The following is an 18,227-nucleotide window of genomic DNA, read 5'->3' as shown; positions in this document are numbered from 1 at the left end:
CCGAACGCCTCCCTAGGGAGGTGTTTAGGGCACGTCCAGCTGGTAGGAGGCCACGGGGAAGACCCAGGACACGTTGGGAAGACTATGTCTCCCGGCTGGCCTGGGAACGCCTCGGGATCCCCCGGGAAGAGCTAGACGAAGTGGCTGGGGAGAGGGAAGTCTGGGTTTCCCTGCTTAGGCTGCTGCCCCCGCGACCCGACCTCGGATAAGCGGAAGAAGATGCATGGATTGATGGACATAATCAATGTCTCCCAAGGTTACATAAAATTAAAAAAACATCCAAATGATTATAGGCTTGGAGTAAATAAAGCACCTGTAACTGTAAGACTTGCTGAGCCCTCTGGGCCTTCTGGGAGGCATGCTTCATCTTGGTGGCACAATTTTGTCTCAGCTCTTCCATCTCTCTCTCACAGCGACGTTGCTTCTCCTCATAAACCTTTGACAACAAAACATGGAGCTCATTACCGTCTCTTCATATTTTGGTTCGATTTCTTTAGGTCTCACCTGGCAGATGGCCGCTTCGTTCTCATCCAGGTTTTCCCTCAGATGCTGAAGCTCCATGTCGCGCTCCCTCAGCTTTTCCTCCAGGTCCTTCACCACCACCTCGTAGGCCTCCGCCGGCGGCGACGAGTGGCCGCATGAGCCGCTGTCGGACAGGGGCTGCCCGCGCCCGCTTATCGACCCGGACCCAGTGCTCTTACTGGATGACGAGCGTCCACTGTCTGAGTGACCGTGTCCATTGATTCCACCTGAAATGTTTCGAACCAGAGCCTGCCCTGGCTCCAACTGGCCCCCGGAGCCCGAGCCCGAACTGGAGCCTTCACTGGGGGCCAAACTGTAGCCTGTGCTGCTGTGAGTGGGAAGGCTGGAGAGAGAGTTCCTCCCGGAGTCCGACATGGAGCAGGACTGGCTGCTTCGAGCGTTGCGCCCCCCGCAGTAGGAGTCGCGCTTCTCTTCAGAAGCGCCGCCGCCGCCGCCGCCGGGCCCGTTGGCACCACCGGATGCTGAGAGTGGCAGGAGGAGGTTGAGGCTGCCCTGGCTTTCTGACAGACTGCTGCCCCCTGGCCGTGGGGACAGGTAATGCACGGAATGGCGATTCTTGGGAACGACAGGCTTGAACGCTGTTGGACGGATCAGCACTTTCTCCATGTTCTGAAAGAAGAAAATGATTATAGCGTTGGCAAATAATACAAGCTCAGCTGTGCTAGCGGGTAGAAATCTCATCACACGTCTATTCTCGTATCTTCTCTGACATTGATCAACAAAGAGCGTGCAAGGTTAGTAGCTGTCAAATGATCCATTTGATTCTCTCAGGCCTAGTCCTGGACCTTTTTTTTATGGTTGAATGGAATTAATAGCAAATAGAAAGCTGAGGTAACTGTCATAAATCTGTCAAGAACATGCTGCAGGAGGCCAACTTCTGCATAATTGCTTCATTGGTCTTTCAATGAGAAGCTCTCACAAGGCTGTAATTGATGATGACAATTTAAACTCATTATTGTCAGAGTTTTGCTGATGTGTGTTTTAAAGGCCTACTGAAATGAGATGTTCTTATTTAAACGGGGATAGCAGGTCCATTCTATGTGTCATACTTGATCATTTCGCGATATTGCCATATTTTTGCTGAAAGGATTTAGTAGAGAACATCGACGATAAAGTTTGCAACTTTTGGTCGCTAATAAAAAAGCCTTGCCTGTACCGGAAGTAGCAGACGATGTGCGCGTGACATCACTGGTTGTAGGGCTCCTCACATCTGAACCTTGTTTATAATCATAGCCACCAGCAGGAAGAACTATTCGGACCGCGAAAGCGACGATTTCCCCATTAATTTGAGCGAGGATGAAAGATTTGTGGATGAGGAAAGTTAGAGTAAAGTACTATAAAAAATAAATAAAAATGAAAAGGCGACGGCTCCAGGCGACGGCAGTGTGAGCGATTCAAATGTTATTAGACACATTTACTAGGATAATTCTGGAAAATCCCTTATCTCTCCCGTATTTCTTTCGTGGAGGGCCGCCACAAATAAATGAATGTGTGGGAAACCCCGCATATATATACACATATGCATATACATACATATATTGATGTACATATATATGTATATGAATACATATATACATATAGATGGGTGAAGCGGTAGAAAATGGATGGATTAATATACATACTGTATAATATATATGTATATGTACATATATACATATACATGTATATATGTACATATATGTATGTATATATATTATGGCCGCGAATCCCCGGGTGTCCCACGACTCGACATCGACTCCATGTATATGTGTATATATATATGGCCCTGCGATGAGGGGCGACTTGTCCAGGGTGTACCCCGCCTTCCGCCCGCGACCCCAAAGGGAATAAACGCTAGAAAATGGCTGGATGGACGTCTGTTATTCATTTTAATAACATTTTTATTCTGAAGCTAACTAATAATCAATAAATTACTTCTTACCATTCTTGACATCTTGAACAGGTGCGGTAGAAAACGGATGGATGGATAAAAACGCATGAGAATTTTTTATATTTTGAACGTTATTTTTAACACTGATTAGGAGTGGAATTATTCATTACTTATCCTGTTAAGCAATGTCAGCTAAAATTAATCTGAGAGCCAGATGCAGTCATTAAAAGAGCCACATCTGGCTCTAGAGCCATAGGTTCCCTACCCCTGCCCTAGACCAGGGGTGCCCACACTTTTTCTGCAGGCGAGCTACTTTTCAATTGACCAACTCGAGGGGATCTACCTCATTTATATATATCATTTATATTTATTTATTTATGAAAGAGACATTTTTGTAAACAAGTTAAATGTGTTTAATGATAATACAAGCATGTGTAACACATATAGATGTCTTTCTTTCACAAAGACAAGAATATAAGTTGGTGTATTACCTGATTCTGATGACTTGCATTGATTGGAATCAGACAGTAATGATGATAACGCCCACATTTTCAAATGGAGGAGAAAAAAAGTGGTCCTTTCTGTACAATACCACATGAAAGTGGTTGGTTTTTGGCATCTAATTCATCCAGCTTCCATACACTTTACAAGAAAAAACATTGGCGGCAAATTCCGTAGCTTGCTTGATTGACATTCACGGCACCCGAGGGTCTTGTGAGATGACGCTGGCTGCTGCCAGTTCATTATTATGAAAAAATGACCGAGAGGAAGGCGAGAAACACTTTTTATTTCAACAGACTTTCGCGCCGTCCCTTCCGTCAAAACTCTAAAGGCCGACTGCACATTTCCTATCTTCACAATAAAAGCCCCGCTTCATGCTGCCTGCGCTAACAAAATAAGAGTCTCGGAAAGCTGGCGTGCACAAGTGATGTGCACGCCAGCTTTCTGAGGGATCGCTTGTGCACGCCAGTTTTCCGAGACTGTATTTAGTTAGCGCAGGCAGCATGAAGCAGGGCTTTTATTGTGAAGATAGGAAATGTGCAGTCGGCCTTTAGAGTTTTGACGGAAGGTACGGCGCGAGAGTCTGTTGAAATAAAAAGTGTTTCTGGCCTTCCTCTCGGTCATATTTTCATAATAATGATCTTGCAGCAGCCAGCGTCATCTCACAAGACCCTCCGGTACCGTGAATGTCATTTAAGTGACGTCTTGGTGAAGATTGATGATCACTCATTTTTAGGTCTATTTTTTTTAAAAGCCTGGCTGGAGATCGACTGACACACCCCCCGCGGTCGACTGGTAGCTCGCCATCGACGTAATGGGCACCCCTGCCCTAGACTGTATCCACCACAGAAATTGGGATCATTTTGTTGAATTATTAAAAAAAAACATTTAAATAAATAAATGGGTTGTACTTGTATAGCGCTTTTCTACCTTCAAGGTACTCAAAGCGCTTTGACACTACTTCCACATTTACCCATTCACACACACATTCACACACTGATGGAGGGAGCTGCCATGCAAGGCGCCAACCAGCACCCATCAGGAGCAAGGGTGAAGTGTCTTGCTCAGGACACAACGGACGTGACGAGGTTGGTTCTAGGTGGGATTTGAACCGGTCACCCTCGGGTTGCGCACGGCCACTCTACCACTGTGCCACGCCGTCCCTTATTGACATAAAGATAGAGAGAAAAGTTGAGAACAAAAATAAAAACGGAGAGAAAAGGAGGAAGACTGAAAGAAAAGGAGAGAACGAAGGTAAAAAATAGAAAATGAGAAAGAAGGTAAAGATGGATATAAAATGAGAGAATGAAGGTAAAGAAGGAGAGAGAACGAGACAATGGAGGTAAAGATTGAGAGAAACTGATATAATGAGGTAAAGATGGAGAGAAAAGGAGGGAATGGAGGTAAAGATGGAGAAAAACGGAGGGAATGGAGGTAAATATGGAGAGAAACAGAGAAAAAAGGTAAAGATGGGGAGAATAGGAGTGAATAAAGGTAAAGATGGAGGGAAAAGGAGAAAGTGAAGGTAAAGATAGATATAAAAGGAGAGATTGGAGGTAAAGATGGAGAGAGAAGGAGAGAATGATGGCAAAATGGAGAGAAAAGGAGAGCATGAAGGTAAAGATGGAGCGAAAAGGAGCGCATGAAGGTAAATATAGAGATAAACAGAGAAAATGGAGGTAAAGATTTAAAAAAGTTATATGGGAATAACACCATCAGGATTTAATGGATTCTGAAGACCGCGTTGTATCGAACTTTGAGTGTATTAGCATCAGCGGATCTCACTCACTGATGATTGATATGAGAATCAGCAGCATAAAACCATGGCATGCCTAGTCTTTACCCTTGTTTATGTTATCCTGAAAACACTGAAATGTTTGAGAGTGAAACTAAAAGCAAAATTGACTTTACTTGCCTTCTCCAACTGTCCAGAAACTGGGATGAGCTTTGGAGGAGGTCCTCCGATGTTCCCATTCAAAGTCCTGTTGTCCTTTTGGTCCTCTGAGTCGCTGCAGGGACTCGCAGTGGCCACGACCAGGTTGTCGTTCCAGTCCCCGACTACCATGTCATTGCTCACACACCCTAAGTTCTTATTCATTCCACCAGCGGTTGTTGAGCTTCCGCCCTCCGCGGAGTTTCCCGGCCGAGGCTGCTTCTTGGTGGGCAGAGGTGGAGGTAGAATCTTTGCCTGGGGCTGCGCCTGCTTGTTGATCACCAGAAGTTGCTCTAAGGAGCTTCCGCTGCCAAGCGTGTTGTCCTGGAGCCGGAAGCAGCTGGTAGCTGGCGTGGAGCGCCGAGCCTTGGCGGTGAACTCGCTGGCGGCTCGGCAGTGCCTCTCTTGGTACGTGCGGCCCGATATCAGACTACTTACAGAACCCATGGCTGCTGTGGTCGTGCTGCAGGAGGCGGGGGATGACTGAGATGGTAACGGCTGGCACTGCTGGGCGTCGAGACTGGGATCGGGGTGGTCAGTAACAGGAAAAGCCTGGACGAGAGCCATGGCACCTCGACGGCGTTAGCCACACCACGCAATCTGGGTAAAGAGAGACAATAAAATTGAGTTAAAACAGATCAATTTTCATCCAATCATCATAGATCATGACGAGGCTTCAAGCGGGCCAAGAAAGTGCAAATTTGAAAACCACTTTGTATCCAGATCAGGTGGTATAATGCCCACATTGGAAAATCTAGAACATGGGTGCCCATTACGTCGATGGCGAGCTACCAGTCGACCGCGGGGGGTGTGTCAGTCGATCTCCAGCCAGGCTTTTAAAAAAAATAGACCTAAAAATGAGTGATCATCAATCTTCACCAAGACGTCACTTAAATGACATTCACGGCACCCGAGGGTCTTGTGAGATGACGCTGGCTGCTGCAAGATCATTATTATGAAAATATGACCGAGAGGAAGGCCAGAAACACTTTTTATTTCAACAGACTCTCGCGCCGTACCTTCCGTCAAAACTCTAAAGGCCGACTGCACATTTCCTATTTTCACAATAAAAGCCCTGCTTCATGCTGCCTGCGCTAACTAAATACAGAGTCTCGGAAAACTGGCGTGCACAAGCGATCCCTCAGAAAGCTGGCGTGCACATCACTTGTGCACGCCAGCTTTCCGAGACTCTGTATTTAGTTAGCGCAGGCAGCATGAAGCAGGGCTTTTATTGTGAAGATAGGAAATGTCCACATCTGAGGTCCTCTCCAAGGTTTCTCATAGTCAGCATTGTCACTGGATGTGAATTCTCCCTGCCCACTGGGTGTGAGTTTTCCTTGCCCTTTTGTGGGTTCTTCCGAGGATGTTGTAGCCGTAATGATTTGTGCAGTCCTTTGAGACATTTGTGATTTGGGGCTATATAAATAAACATTGATTGATTGATTGATGATTCTGGGCATTTGTTATGTTGTGTTTATGTTGTGTTACAGTGCGGATGTTTTCCCGAAATGTGTTTGTCATTCTTGTTTGGTGTGGTTCACAGCGTGGCGCATATTAGTAAGAGTGTTAAAGTTGTTTATATCACAACCCTCAGTGTAACCTGCGTGGCTGTTGAAAAAGTATGCCTTGCAATCGCTTGAGGATTGTAATAAAGGTTTCACACAATACGTAACCGGCTGGCACGCACATATTGTTGTGTAAAACAGCGGGCACAGCTACATGTATTAGAAGATGTTATGGATATTACCAACACGGACCGCCCTCAATGTTGCTGTCCAAGTGAAAGTCGCAGTTTGCAAACCTCAGAGAATTTTAGGGAAAGGCACCAAGGTCACAAATCTCCCGGTAAATTCGGGAATGTCGGCAAGTTTACAGCTGAGCCACACCAGAGTGATCAAAGAGCCGCGGGTTGCCGACCCCTGTCCCATGCAAGACAAAACACCACCACATCCACGACTGAAGTGGGCTTGCACTTTTAACAATGGGGAAAACTCACCAACTTCCCCTTGCACTATTTTTCTCCGTGGCTGTGTTTTGTTGTACTTGAAACATATCCTAATTAATAAGGTTTATTTTTGGTGATGTGATCAGTGTGTCATCCAACAGAATGACTCATTAATTTTGTGGTTGAATTTAATGACGTGCCAACTTTGCATTATGAGCCCAGCTAACTACGATTTTTTTTGTTTGCATTATAATCCAACACTTACAAAAAAAGACACCAAATTAATAACCGATTCCAACTCTAATGGCTAAAATGCATTAGGCAAAAGGCTCATTTTGAATTAAACGATAATTGCCAATTCCATTAATGAGGCAGGAGGAGGAAAAAAATGTCTTGGTTCAGCAGCAGCGACACAGAAGCAGGGTGAGCTGATGAGTGAAGCTCATTCGCAGCTGCTGTGTGATTTTTTTCCACAATATACAGAGGGGCAAAAAAAGTATTTAGTCAGCCAGCGTTTGTGCAAGTTTCCCCGCTTCAAATTATGACAGAGGTCTGTAATTTTCATCATAGGTACACTTCAACTGTGAGAGTGTGGAGAAAAAAAATCCAGGAATCTTAAAGAATTTATTTGTAAATGATGGTGGAAAATAAGTATTTGGTCAACCATTCAAAGCTCTCACTGATGGAAGGAGGTTTTGGCTCAAAATCTCACGATACATGGCCCCATTCATTCTTTCCTTAACACGGATCAATCGTCCTGTCCCCTTAGCAGAAAAACAGCCCCAAAGCATGATGTTTCCACCCCCATGCTTCACAGTAGGTTTGGTGTTCTTGGGATGCAACTCAGTATTCTTCTTCCTCCAAACACCACGAGTTGAGTTTACACCAAAAAGTTCTATTTTGGTTTCATCTGACCACATGACATTCTCCCAATCCTCTGCTGTATCATCCATGTATCCATTTTGGTATAAACTCAACTGGTCGTGTTTGGAGGAAGAAGAATACTGAGTTGCATCCCAAGAACACCATACCTACTGTGAAGCATGGGGGTGGAAACATCATGCTTTGGGGCTGTTTTTCTGCTAAGGGGACAGGACGATTGATCCGTGTTAAGGAAAGAATGAATGGGGCCATGTATCGTGAGATTTTGTGGAATGAATGTGTGGAACCTTTGTCTCGTTGTGTTCCCCCTACTGCAGTAATTGTTGTGACACATTCCTCTTTATACGCCTATACAAGCGTATTTATTGTCTCATCGTGTGAATGCTCCAAACATTCACTCAATAAATAATAATATAGTGTTTTGTACAGCAAAATTCATCTATTTATTCTTCTTCCTCTCTAGATGTCAGCGCGCTCTACCAAACACGAGGAGTTGAGTTTATACCAAAAAGTTCTATTTTGGTTTCATCTGACCACATGACATTCTCCCAATCCTCTGCTGTATCATCCATGTATCCATTTTGGTATAAACTCAACTGGTCGTGTTTGCAGGAAGAAGAATACTGAGTTGCATCCCAAGAACACCATACCTACTGTGAAGCATGGGGGTGGAAATTTGGGGCTGTTTTTCTGGACGATTGATCCGTGTTAAGGAAAGAATGAATGGGGCCATGTATTGTGAGATTTTGGAGCCAAAACCTCCTTCCATCAGTGAGAGCTTTGAATGGTTGACCAAATACTTATTTTCCACCATCATTTACAAATAAATTCTTTAAAATTCCTGGATTTTTTTTTCACATTCTGTCTCTCACAGTTGAAGTGTACCTATGATGAAAATGACAGACCTCTGTCATCATTTGAAGTGGGAGAACTTGCACAATTGCTGGCTGACTAAATACTTTTTTTGCCCCCACTGTATCCCCGTCTGAAGTTACCAGGTTCGTAAATCTTGTCACTGATGCAACGATCAAATATTGTGATGGAATGATTTTAACTTGCATGAGGTTTCAACCACAAGTGTGGAAGCAGATTAAAGTCCTTCTGTTTGCAGATAGTATTATCAGCGTTGGCTGACCGGGTGAGCAGCGAGAGGGGGGGGGGGGTGCTGGTGCTGGGGCACATGCATCCTCAGTCTGTCGTGCCAAACCTAAATCCGTCTGGCCAAGCGGAATAATCCACAGCAGATATAAGTGCACAAAGTGTGCCAGGACCAACACCATCATGGAACATCATCAGTTGGAAAAGATGTCAGGTGCATGAAATGTGTCATTCCAACCATAGAGGAGTGCTTATATTTTTTAATGGATAAAAAGCTTACACATTTTTTTAGGATGTAAAGAGATGTAACTCATTGCTTTAATGTTAGTTTGGTGGGGTTGAACCGCAGGGACTTGAACAGAATTTCCTTCAATAGTTTGACTATACAGTAACTGCCACAAGTCAATTGAGGCAGTTCTGATGCGTCATCTATGTTGCTGCTCCTCGATTTTAGCGCTGCTTTCGATACCGTCGATCATAATATTTTATTAGAGCGTATCAAAACACGAATTGGTATGTCAGACTCAGCCCTGTCTTGGTTTAACTCTTATCTTACTGACAGGATGCAGTGTGTCTTCCATAACAATGTGACCTCGGACTACGTTAAGGTAACGTGTGGAGTTCCCCAGGGTTCGGTCCTTGGCCCTGCACTCTTCAACATCTACATGCTGCCGCTAGGTGACATCATACGCAAATACGGTGTTAGCTTTCACTGTTATGCTGATGACACCCAACTCTACATGCCCCTAAAGCTGACCAACACGCCGGATTGTAGTCAGCTGGAGGCGTGTCTTAATGAAATTAAACAATGGATGTCCGCTAATTTTTTGCAACTTAACACCAAAAAAACGGAAATGCTGATTATCGGTCCTGCTAGACACCGACCTCTATTTAATAATACAACTTTAACATTTGACAACCAAATAATAAAACAAGGTGACTCGGTAAATAATCTGGGTATTATCTTCGACCCAACTCTCTCCTTTGAGGCACACATTAAAAGCGTTACTAAAACGGCCTTCTTTCATCTCCGTAATATCGCTAAAATTCGCTCCATTCTGTCCACTAAAGACGCTGAGATCATTATCCATGCGTTTGTTACGTCTTGTCTCAATTACTGTAACGTATTATTTTCGGGTCTCCCCATGTCTAGCATTAAAAGATTACAGTTGGTACAAAATGTGGCTGCTAGACTTTTGACAAGAACAAGAAAGTTTGATCACATTACGCCTATACTGTATATACCTTTATATACATATATACATACATATATACCTATACTGTATATACCTTTATATACATATATACATACATATATACCTATACTGTATATACCTTTATATACATATATACATACATATATACCTATACTGTATATACCTTTATATACATATATACATACATATATACCTATACTGTATATACCTTTATATACATATATACATACATATATACCTATACTGGCTCACCTGCACTGGCTTCCTGTGCACTTAAGATGTGACTTTAAGGTTTTACTACTTACGTATAAAATACTACACGGTCTAGCTCCATCCTATCTTGCCGATTGTATTGTACCATATGTCCCGGCAAGAAATCTGCCTTCAAAAGACTCCGGCTTATTAGTGATTCCTAAAGCCCCAAAAAAGTCTGCGGGCTATAGAGCGTTTTCCGTTCGGGCTCCAGTACTCTGGAATGCCCTCCCGGTAACAGTTCGAGATGCCACCTCAGTAGAAGCATTTAAGTCTCACCTTAAAACTCATCTGTATACTCTAGCCTTAAAATAGACCTCCTTTTTAGATCAGTTGATCTGCCGCTTCTTTTCTTTTTTCTCCTATGTCCCCCCTCCCTTGTGGAGGGCGTCCGGTCCGATGACCATGGATGAAGTACTGGCTGTCCAGAGTCGAGACCCAGGATGGACCGCTTGTCGGGACCCAGGATGGACCGCTCGCCTGTGTATCGGTTGGGGACATCTCTACGCTGCTGATCCGCCTCCGCTTGGGATGGTTTCCTGTGGACGGGACTCTCGCTGCTGTCTTGGATCCGCTGGGTGTGAGTTTTCCTTGCCCTTTTGTGGGTTCTTCCGAGGATGTCGTAGTCGTAATGATTTGTGCAGTCCTTTGAGACATTTGTGATTTAGGGCTATATAAATAAACATTGATTAATTGATTGACATATTGCAGGGTATTGTGGCCAAACAGCTCAATTTTGGTTTCATCTGACCACAAACCCTCATAAAAAGAACCAAACTTCATGAATGTTTTTGTGACCAACAAGTATGTACTCCAATCACTCTATCACAGGGGTCGGCAACCCAAAATGTTGAAAGAGCCATATTGGACTAAAAATACAAAAACAAATCTGTCTGGAGCCGCAAAAATGTAAAAACCATATTACTTACAGATAGTGTCATAGAATAGAATAGAATAGAATAGAATAGAAAAGAAAGTACTTTATTGATCCATGGGGGAAATTCAGCACCACAGTTCACTCACAATAAACAATAATAATAATAAATAATATATAACATATATAATATATGACTAATATAAACATATTCTACATATATTCTACATTTAAGTGCAGTCAAGAAGGAACATATGCATTATTATTATGTCATGAGATATAAATTGAATTATGAGGACTTAAAGGAAACTAAATGAGCTCAAATATAGCTACAAATGATGCAATATGTACATACAGCTAGCCTAAAAAGCATGTTAGCATCGATTAGCCTACAGTCAAGCAGTGACCAAACATGTCTGATTAGCACTCCACACAAGTCAATAACATCAACAAAACTCACCTTTATGCATTCATGCACAACGTTATAAGTTTGGTGGACAAAATGAGACAGAAAAAGAAGTGGCCTAAATCACGTCTGAGAAAGTCGGAGAAAGTTATGAATGTAAAATGTAAAATTAGTAGGACAAAATGCTGCTCGCCAAATACTGGAATCAGTGAAGCAAGGGATCCCGAGGCGTTCCCAGGCCAGCCGGGAGACATAGTCTTCCCAACGTGTCCTGGGTCTTCCCCGTGGCCTCCTACCGGTTGGACGTGCCCTAAACACCTCCCTAGGGAGGCTTTCGGGTGGCATCCTGACCAGATGCCCGAACCACCTCATCTGGCTCCTCTCCATGTGGAGGAGCAGCGGCTTTACTTTGAGTTCCTCCCGGATGGCAGAGCTTCTCACCCTATCTCTAAGGGAGAGACCTGGAAACTCATTTGGGCCGCTTGTACCCGTGATCTTATCCTTTCGGTCATGACCCGAAGCTCATGACCATAGGTGAGGATGGGAACGTGGATCGACCGGTAAATTGAGAGCTTTGCCTTCCGGCTCAGCTCCTTCTTCACCACAACGGATCGGTACAACGTCCGCATTACTGAAGACGCCGCACCGATCCGCCTGTCGATCTCACGATCCACTCTTCCCTCACTCGTGAACAAGACTCCTAGGTACTTGAACTCCTCCACTTGGGGCAGGGTCTCCTCCCCAACCCGGAGATGGCATTCCACCCTTTTCCGGGCGAGAACCATGGACTCAGACTTGGAGGTGCGGATTCTTAATCCGGTCGCTTCACACTCGGCTGCGAACCGATCCAGTGAGAGCTGAAGATCCCGGCCAGATGAAGCCATCAGGACCACATCATCTGCAAAAAGCAGAGACCTAATCCTGCGGTCACCAAACCGGAACCCCTCAACGCCTTGACTGCGCCTAGAAATTCTGTCCATAAAAGTTATGAACAGAATGGGTGACAAAGGACAGCCTTGGCGGAGTCCAACCCTCACTGGAAACGTGTCCGACTTACTGCCGGCAATGCGGACCAAGTTCTGACACTGATCATACAGGGAGTGGACCGCCACAATAAGACAGTCCGATACCCCATACTCTCTGAGCACTCCCCACAGGACTTCCTGGGTACACGGTCCAATGCCTTCTCCAAGTCCACAAAGCACATGTAGACTGGTTGGGCAAACTCCCATGCACCCTCAAGAACCCTGCCCAGAGTATAGAGCTGGTCCACAGTTCCACGACCAGGACGAAAACCACACTGTTCCTCCTGAATCCGAGGTTGGACTATCCGGCGTAGCTTCCTCTCCAGTACACCTGAATAAACCTTACCGGGAAGGCTGAGTGACAAAAAGAAATAAAGCACATTTATATTTTGTAATAGACTTACATTATCTCAGAGCAGATCAAATCGAATTAAATCAAGTCATGGAGCCTTATGAATTGAAATCATATCCATCCAACCATATATTTTCTACCGCATGTCCCTTTTGGGTTTTCGGGGGGTGCCGGAGCCTATCTCAGCTGCATTCCATTTAGTAAATTGGCCAGGATACCGAGCCTTATTACTTAAAACAGCAAAGTACCTTGGACTGAATCCACAGCAAAAATATAATGTAATACTGCATGAATCATTACAAATAAATATAAATAATGGTGTGCAATACAGATGTTAATGTTTTTTGTTTTTGTATTATATATCCTATCTATACACGTTAATGAGCAGTATGTAGTAATTATTACAATTTTTTTGTTTTTCATTACACTTTTTGTTGTGGTTTGTGCAGCCCTTTGAGACACTAGTGATTTAGGGCTATATAAATAAACATTGATTGATTGACTTCTGTTACTATTTGTAAAAACCCGCATTGCAACAACGTAATTTTGTCATTTTGGGATGGACCGCTCGCCTGTATGGGTTGGGGACATCTCTACGCTGCTGATCCGCCTCCGCTTGAGATGGTTTCCTGTGGACGGGACTCTCGCTGCTGTCTTGGATCCGCTTTGAACTGAACTCTCGCGGCCTTGTTGGAGCCACTATGGATTGAACTTTCACAGTATCATGTTAGACCCGCTCGACATCCATTGCTTTCGGTCCCCTAGAGGGGGGGGGTGCCCACATCTGAGGTCCTCTCCAAGGTTTCTCATAGTCAGCATTGTCACTGGCGTCCCACTGGATGTGAATTCTCCCTGCCCACTGGGTGTGAGTTTTCCTTGCCCTTTTGTGGGTTCTTCCGAGGATGTTGTAGTCGTAATGATTTGTGCAGTCCTTTGAGACATTTGTGATTTGGGGCTATATAAATAAACATTGATTGATTGATTGATTGATGAATACAAGTCTTCCATATCCTATACACAGCTAACCATCAGTGTCTAGTGCAGGGGTAGGGAACCTATGGCTCTAGAGCCAGATGTGGCTCTTTTGATGACTGCATCTGGCTCTCAGATAAATCTTAGCTGACATTGCTTAACGCGATACTTATGAATAATTTCGCTGGTAATCACAGTGCTAAAAATAACGTGCAAAATAGAAAACATTCTCATGCATTTAAATCCATCCATCCGTTTTCTACCGCACCTGTTAATGGTAAGAAGTATTTTATGTCACAGGGTCGTTCTCCCAGGAAGGCAGACGGACTACTCGGGACATGGCATTTAGGTAAAAACATGATTGAATTTTAACTAAAAAAAATATACAAACAAAAATCGCTCACAGCGGAGGCACAACTTGGGCTAAAAAAACAAAGCTAACGCATAAACAGACTATGAACATAAATCAAACAAAACTTACTTGACATGGCATGAAGCACGAAACTATGGTAAGGCATGAAACAAATCAGCACAGGCTGACTGACTGGCAAAGACGAGCTTAAATACTGCCTCTGATTAGTGCTCGGGAAGCAGGTGAGCGGGCATTTTGTCCACCAGAGACAGGTGGACAAAATGAGTAACCAAGGAAACCAGACCAGGGAGTGGAAAAAAACAGGAACTTAAAGAGTCCAAAGGACAAACAGCACATGGCCAAACAAAAACATGATCAACAGACATGACATTTGATTTATTATTGGTTAGCTTCAGAATAACAATGTTATTAAAAAGAATAATCAATCAATCAATCAATGTTTACTTATATAGCCCTAAATCACTAGTGTCTCAAAGGGCTGCACAAACCACTACGACATCCTCGGTAGGCCCACATAAGGGCAAGGAAAACTCACACCCAGTGGGACGTCGGTGACAATGATGACTATGAGAACCTTGGAGAGGAGGAAAGCAATGGATGTCGAGCGGGTCTAACATGATACTGTGAAAGTTCAATCCACAATGGATCCAACACAGTCGCGAGAGTCCAGTCCAAAGCGGATCCAACACAGCAGCGAGAGTCCCGTTCACAGCGGAGCCAGCAGGAAACCATCCCAAGCGGAGGCGGATCAGCAGCGCAGAGATGTCCCCAGAGAGACTTATTATACTCTAAAAATGTTGGTCTTACTTAAAAATGCACACATTTAGTTGTATTCAGTGTTAAATAATATAATATGGCTCTCACGGAAATACATTTTGAAATATTTGGCTCTCTCAGCCAAAAAGGTTCCAGACCCCTGGTCTATTGTAATTCTTCCACAATCCCAAAAGTTTTAATTTGCCCAGATTTTTAAAGTATGTTTAATCTTTGCATCTCTGAAAAAGTGCTTAAAGTGAAAAGGTGCCTATTTACATCTTGAACTGGATACAGACTTTGAAACAACAACAAGAAACAACTTTCCATGATTGTATAGTTTTCAAATGAACAAAAACGTGGACTAGAATAACTACAGGAAGCTGGCCCTCTGTGTGGAAGTCACGCCATCCGGCTATTATTTGTCAATGATTGGCCAACTGTGGCATTCATTTCTTTCATGTTTAGGAGCTGAGGCAGGTTTCGTGACGGCACATTATCCCCCAACGATTAAGGACATGTTTGTGATGTGATCACTTCTCCCAAAATAATCACGCCACACAACCTCCTGTTATCTTTTATCTCTTTATTCCAACCACTGCTTCGCTCCCGGACGAGGATCTCTCGGGCACGGATAATAGAATTAACAATCCCCCGAGAACGTCAAGTATGACCTCCCGAGTGTTAACCCCGTGACCCCCTGAGGAGTCGATGCGAGCTGCCCTCCCACCACTGTGACCTCCAAGGGTTTGGTTTTGTTCCAGTCGTTCTAGCAATAAATCCTAAAAGCCAATTTCCCCCTCTGAAGTTGCTCACTGGTCGAAGTGATTAAATCCTCCCTCTCTGATACTTGGAGAGCCAAACTCCTTGTTACATCCTCCTCTGGTTTCAGTACAAGATAGAAAAGAAACAAACTATTGTCATCAATTCTAAAAATAGAAAAGACAAATCTCAAGAGCCTGAAATGTTCCTGATGGTTTTTCATGAGATGGTTCTCTCTCTTTCTGCAAGGCATTTGAGTCGATGTTTAAAAATAAACTCCCAACAGTTATCATGGGGGTCAACTTGGGGGCACCTGACACTCACACTTTAAAACAGGGGTAGGGAACCTATGGCTCTAGAGCCAGATGTTCTTCCGAAGATTTTGTAGTCGTAATGATTTGTGCAGTCCTTTGAGACATTTGTGATTCGGGGCTATATAAATAAACATTGAGGGCCACTCACAACACGCCAAAAGCGACAGATAGAATTTCATATGTGACCACGCCGGCTGCCGTCGGGTGTTGTTGACACAAGGTGCCGTCGTTAAACACGTCAATAGTAGACAAAGTGGCACCTTCATTATTATTATTATTGCACATCCATAAGACCGTTGCGCCACTCACAACACGCCAAAAGCGACAGATAGAATTTCATATGTGACCACGCCGGCTGCCGTCGGGTGTTGTTGACACAAGGTGCCGTCGTTAAACACGTCAATAGTAGACAAAGTGGCACCTTCATTATTATTATTATTGCACATCCATAAGACCGTTGCGCCACTCACAACACGCCAAAAGCGACAGATAGAATTCCATATGTGACCACGCCGGCTGCCATTGGGTGTTGTTGACACAAGGTGCCGTTGTTAAACACGTCAATAAAAGACAAAGTTGCACCTTTATTATTATTGCACATGTTGTCTGTCTATCTGTGTTGGCCCTGCGATGAGGTGGCGACTTGTCCAGGGTGTACCCCGCCTTCCGCCCGATTGTAGCTGAGATAGGCGCCAGCGCCCCCCGCGACCCCGAAAGGGAATAAGCGGTAGAAAATGGATGGATGGATGGATGATTGATTGATGTGGCTCTTTTGATGACTGCATCTGTCTCTCGGATAAATCTGAGCTAACACTGCTTAACACGATAAGTAATGACTAATTCCACTTGTAATCAAAGTGTTAAAAATAACGTTCAAAATATTAAACATGCTCATGCATTTGAATCCATCCATCCTTTTTCTACCGCACTTTATTTATTATTATTTTTTTTAGGGCTTGCCCTCCTGGGGGTTCTTCAGACCACCAAGCACCGACATGAAAGCCTGTTTCAGGGTTACGATATTTTTTTAATTTTTCTCTTTCGTTCTCGCTCGCACTCTGGCTCCAGCTCCAACCCTGTCTCTCCTCCTGGCTGCTGCTTATAACAGAGCGACAGGCGATTAGATAACAAGGCCCAGGTGGGTTGTCTATGCACCTGTCGCTGATTTGGCACACACCGCTTCGCTGCAGGCCCGCAGGCCACGCCCCCTCCACAGTTAGCTTCAGAATATCAATGTTATTACAAAAAATAAGAGATCTATTATACTCTAGTAATGTTGGTCTTAAAAATGCACGCGTTTAGGTGTGTTCTGTGTTTTAAAAAATTTTTATATGGCTCTTACGGAAATACATTTTAAATTATTCGGATTCTTGGCTCTCTCAGCCAAAAAGTTTCCCGACCCCTGCTCTAAAACTATTAAACGATGCCGAATTGCTCAAAGGCAGCCTTACTTAAACCTTAGACGTAGAGTAAAATTGGTTGGAGTTCACCCTCCCCATGCTACCAACTGGCCCAGGATGACGACAGAGAAGAAAGACATTCCCAGGTAGAATTCTAACAAGACACACAAACACGGTCCGTGACGGGGAAATAATCCCATTTTTATAAACCTTTTAATACCGCCAGCCTATTCCCAAGAGAGGAAGCGCATTATTCCGCGCAGCAAGACATCACCCCTTGCAATCACACGCAACCTGCAAGCCGGGGTCGCTCCGGGGTCTCGGCGGGACGGCGGAAGAAAAAGACGAGGGTTTCAGGGACGGGGAGACAAAAGGCAGGCTGGGTGGAAGTCATGATGAAGGAAAGGGAGGGAGTAGGGAGTATGGGGTTCAGAGGGATTCCAGTACCTGGTTGTCTAAAGAGAAACTCCACAGAGGCCTTGGGGAAAAGGAGGGCTAATGACTAATCCTGTTTGGTGATTACTTGGCAAGCACACAGACATCTTATGATGCCCCGGCAGGGGAAATCAATTGTGAAAGGAGACATAATTACAAATATGGTACCCATTGCCTGATTTGGGATTCTCTTATCTCTTTCCACACATCTGCTATTTTATATTACTGCAGTACAGACGGTAAGTCATTTTTAGATTTAGCCATAGAGTATAAATAAGAAAACACTAAAATGTTAGACTCCAACTAACTGTTTAGTCCAG

At 44.1% G+C, this 18,227-nt stretch overlaps 1 protein-coding gene across 2 annotated transcripts in view; it reads right to left on the bottom strand.

Annotated features, from left to right (window-relative positions):
• Positions 1–18,227, bottom strand: part of lzts2a (leucine zipper, putative tumor suppressor 2a) — a 150,647-nt gene that overhangs the window by 20,158 nt on the left and 112,262 nt on the right. For both annotated transcript variants that reach the window (XM_061910085.1, XM_061910087.1), the window contains 3 exons: positions 4,830–5,447; positions 505–1,152; positions 314–436 (listed from right to left, as the gene is read on the bottom strand). In XM_061910085.1, coding sequence (XP_061766069.1) covers positions 314–436; positions 505–1,152; positions 4,830–5,414 — 1,356 coding nt within the window. In that variant the 5' untranslated portion in view covers positions 5,415–5,447. The remainder of the gene's footprint in view (positions 1–313; positions 437–504; positions 1,153–4,829; positions 5,448–18,227) is intronic.

The sequence above is a fragment of the Nerophis ophidion genome, linkage group LG09, assembly GCF_033978795.1.
Source record: "Nerophis ophidion isolate RoL-2023_Sa linkage group LG09, RoL_Noph_v1.0, whole genome shotgun sequence".
In the NCBI taxonomy this organism is placed as follows: Eukaryota; Metazoa; Chordata; class Actinopteri; order Syngnathiformes; family Syngnathidae; genus Nerophis; species Nerophis ophidion.
The sequence above is the reverse complement of the archived record's forward strand: the minus strand, read 5'-3'. Positions and strand labels throughout refer to the sequence as shown.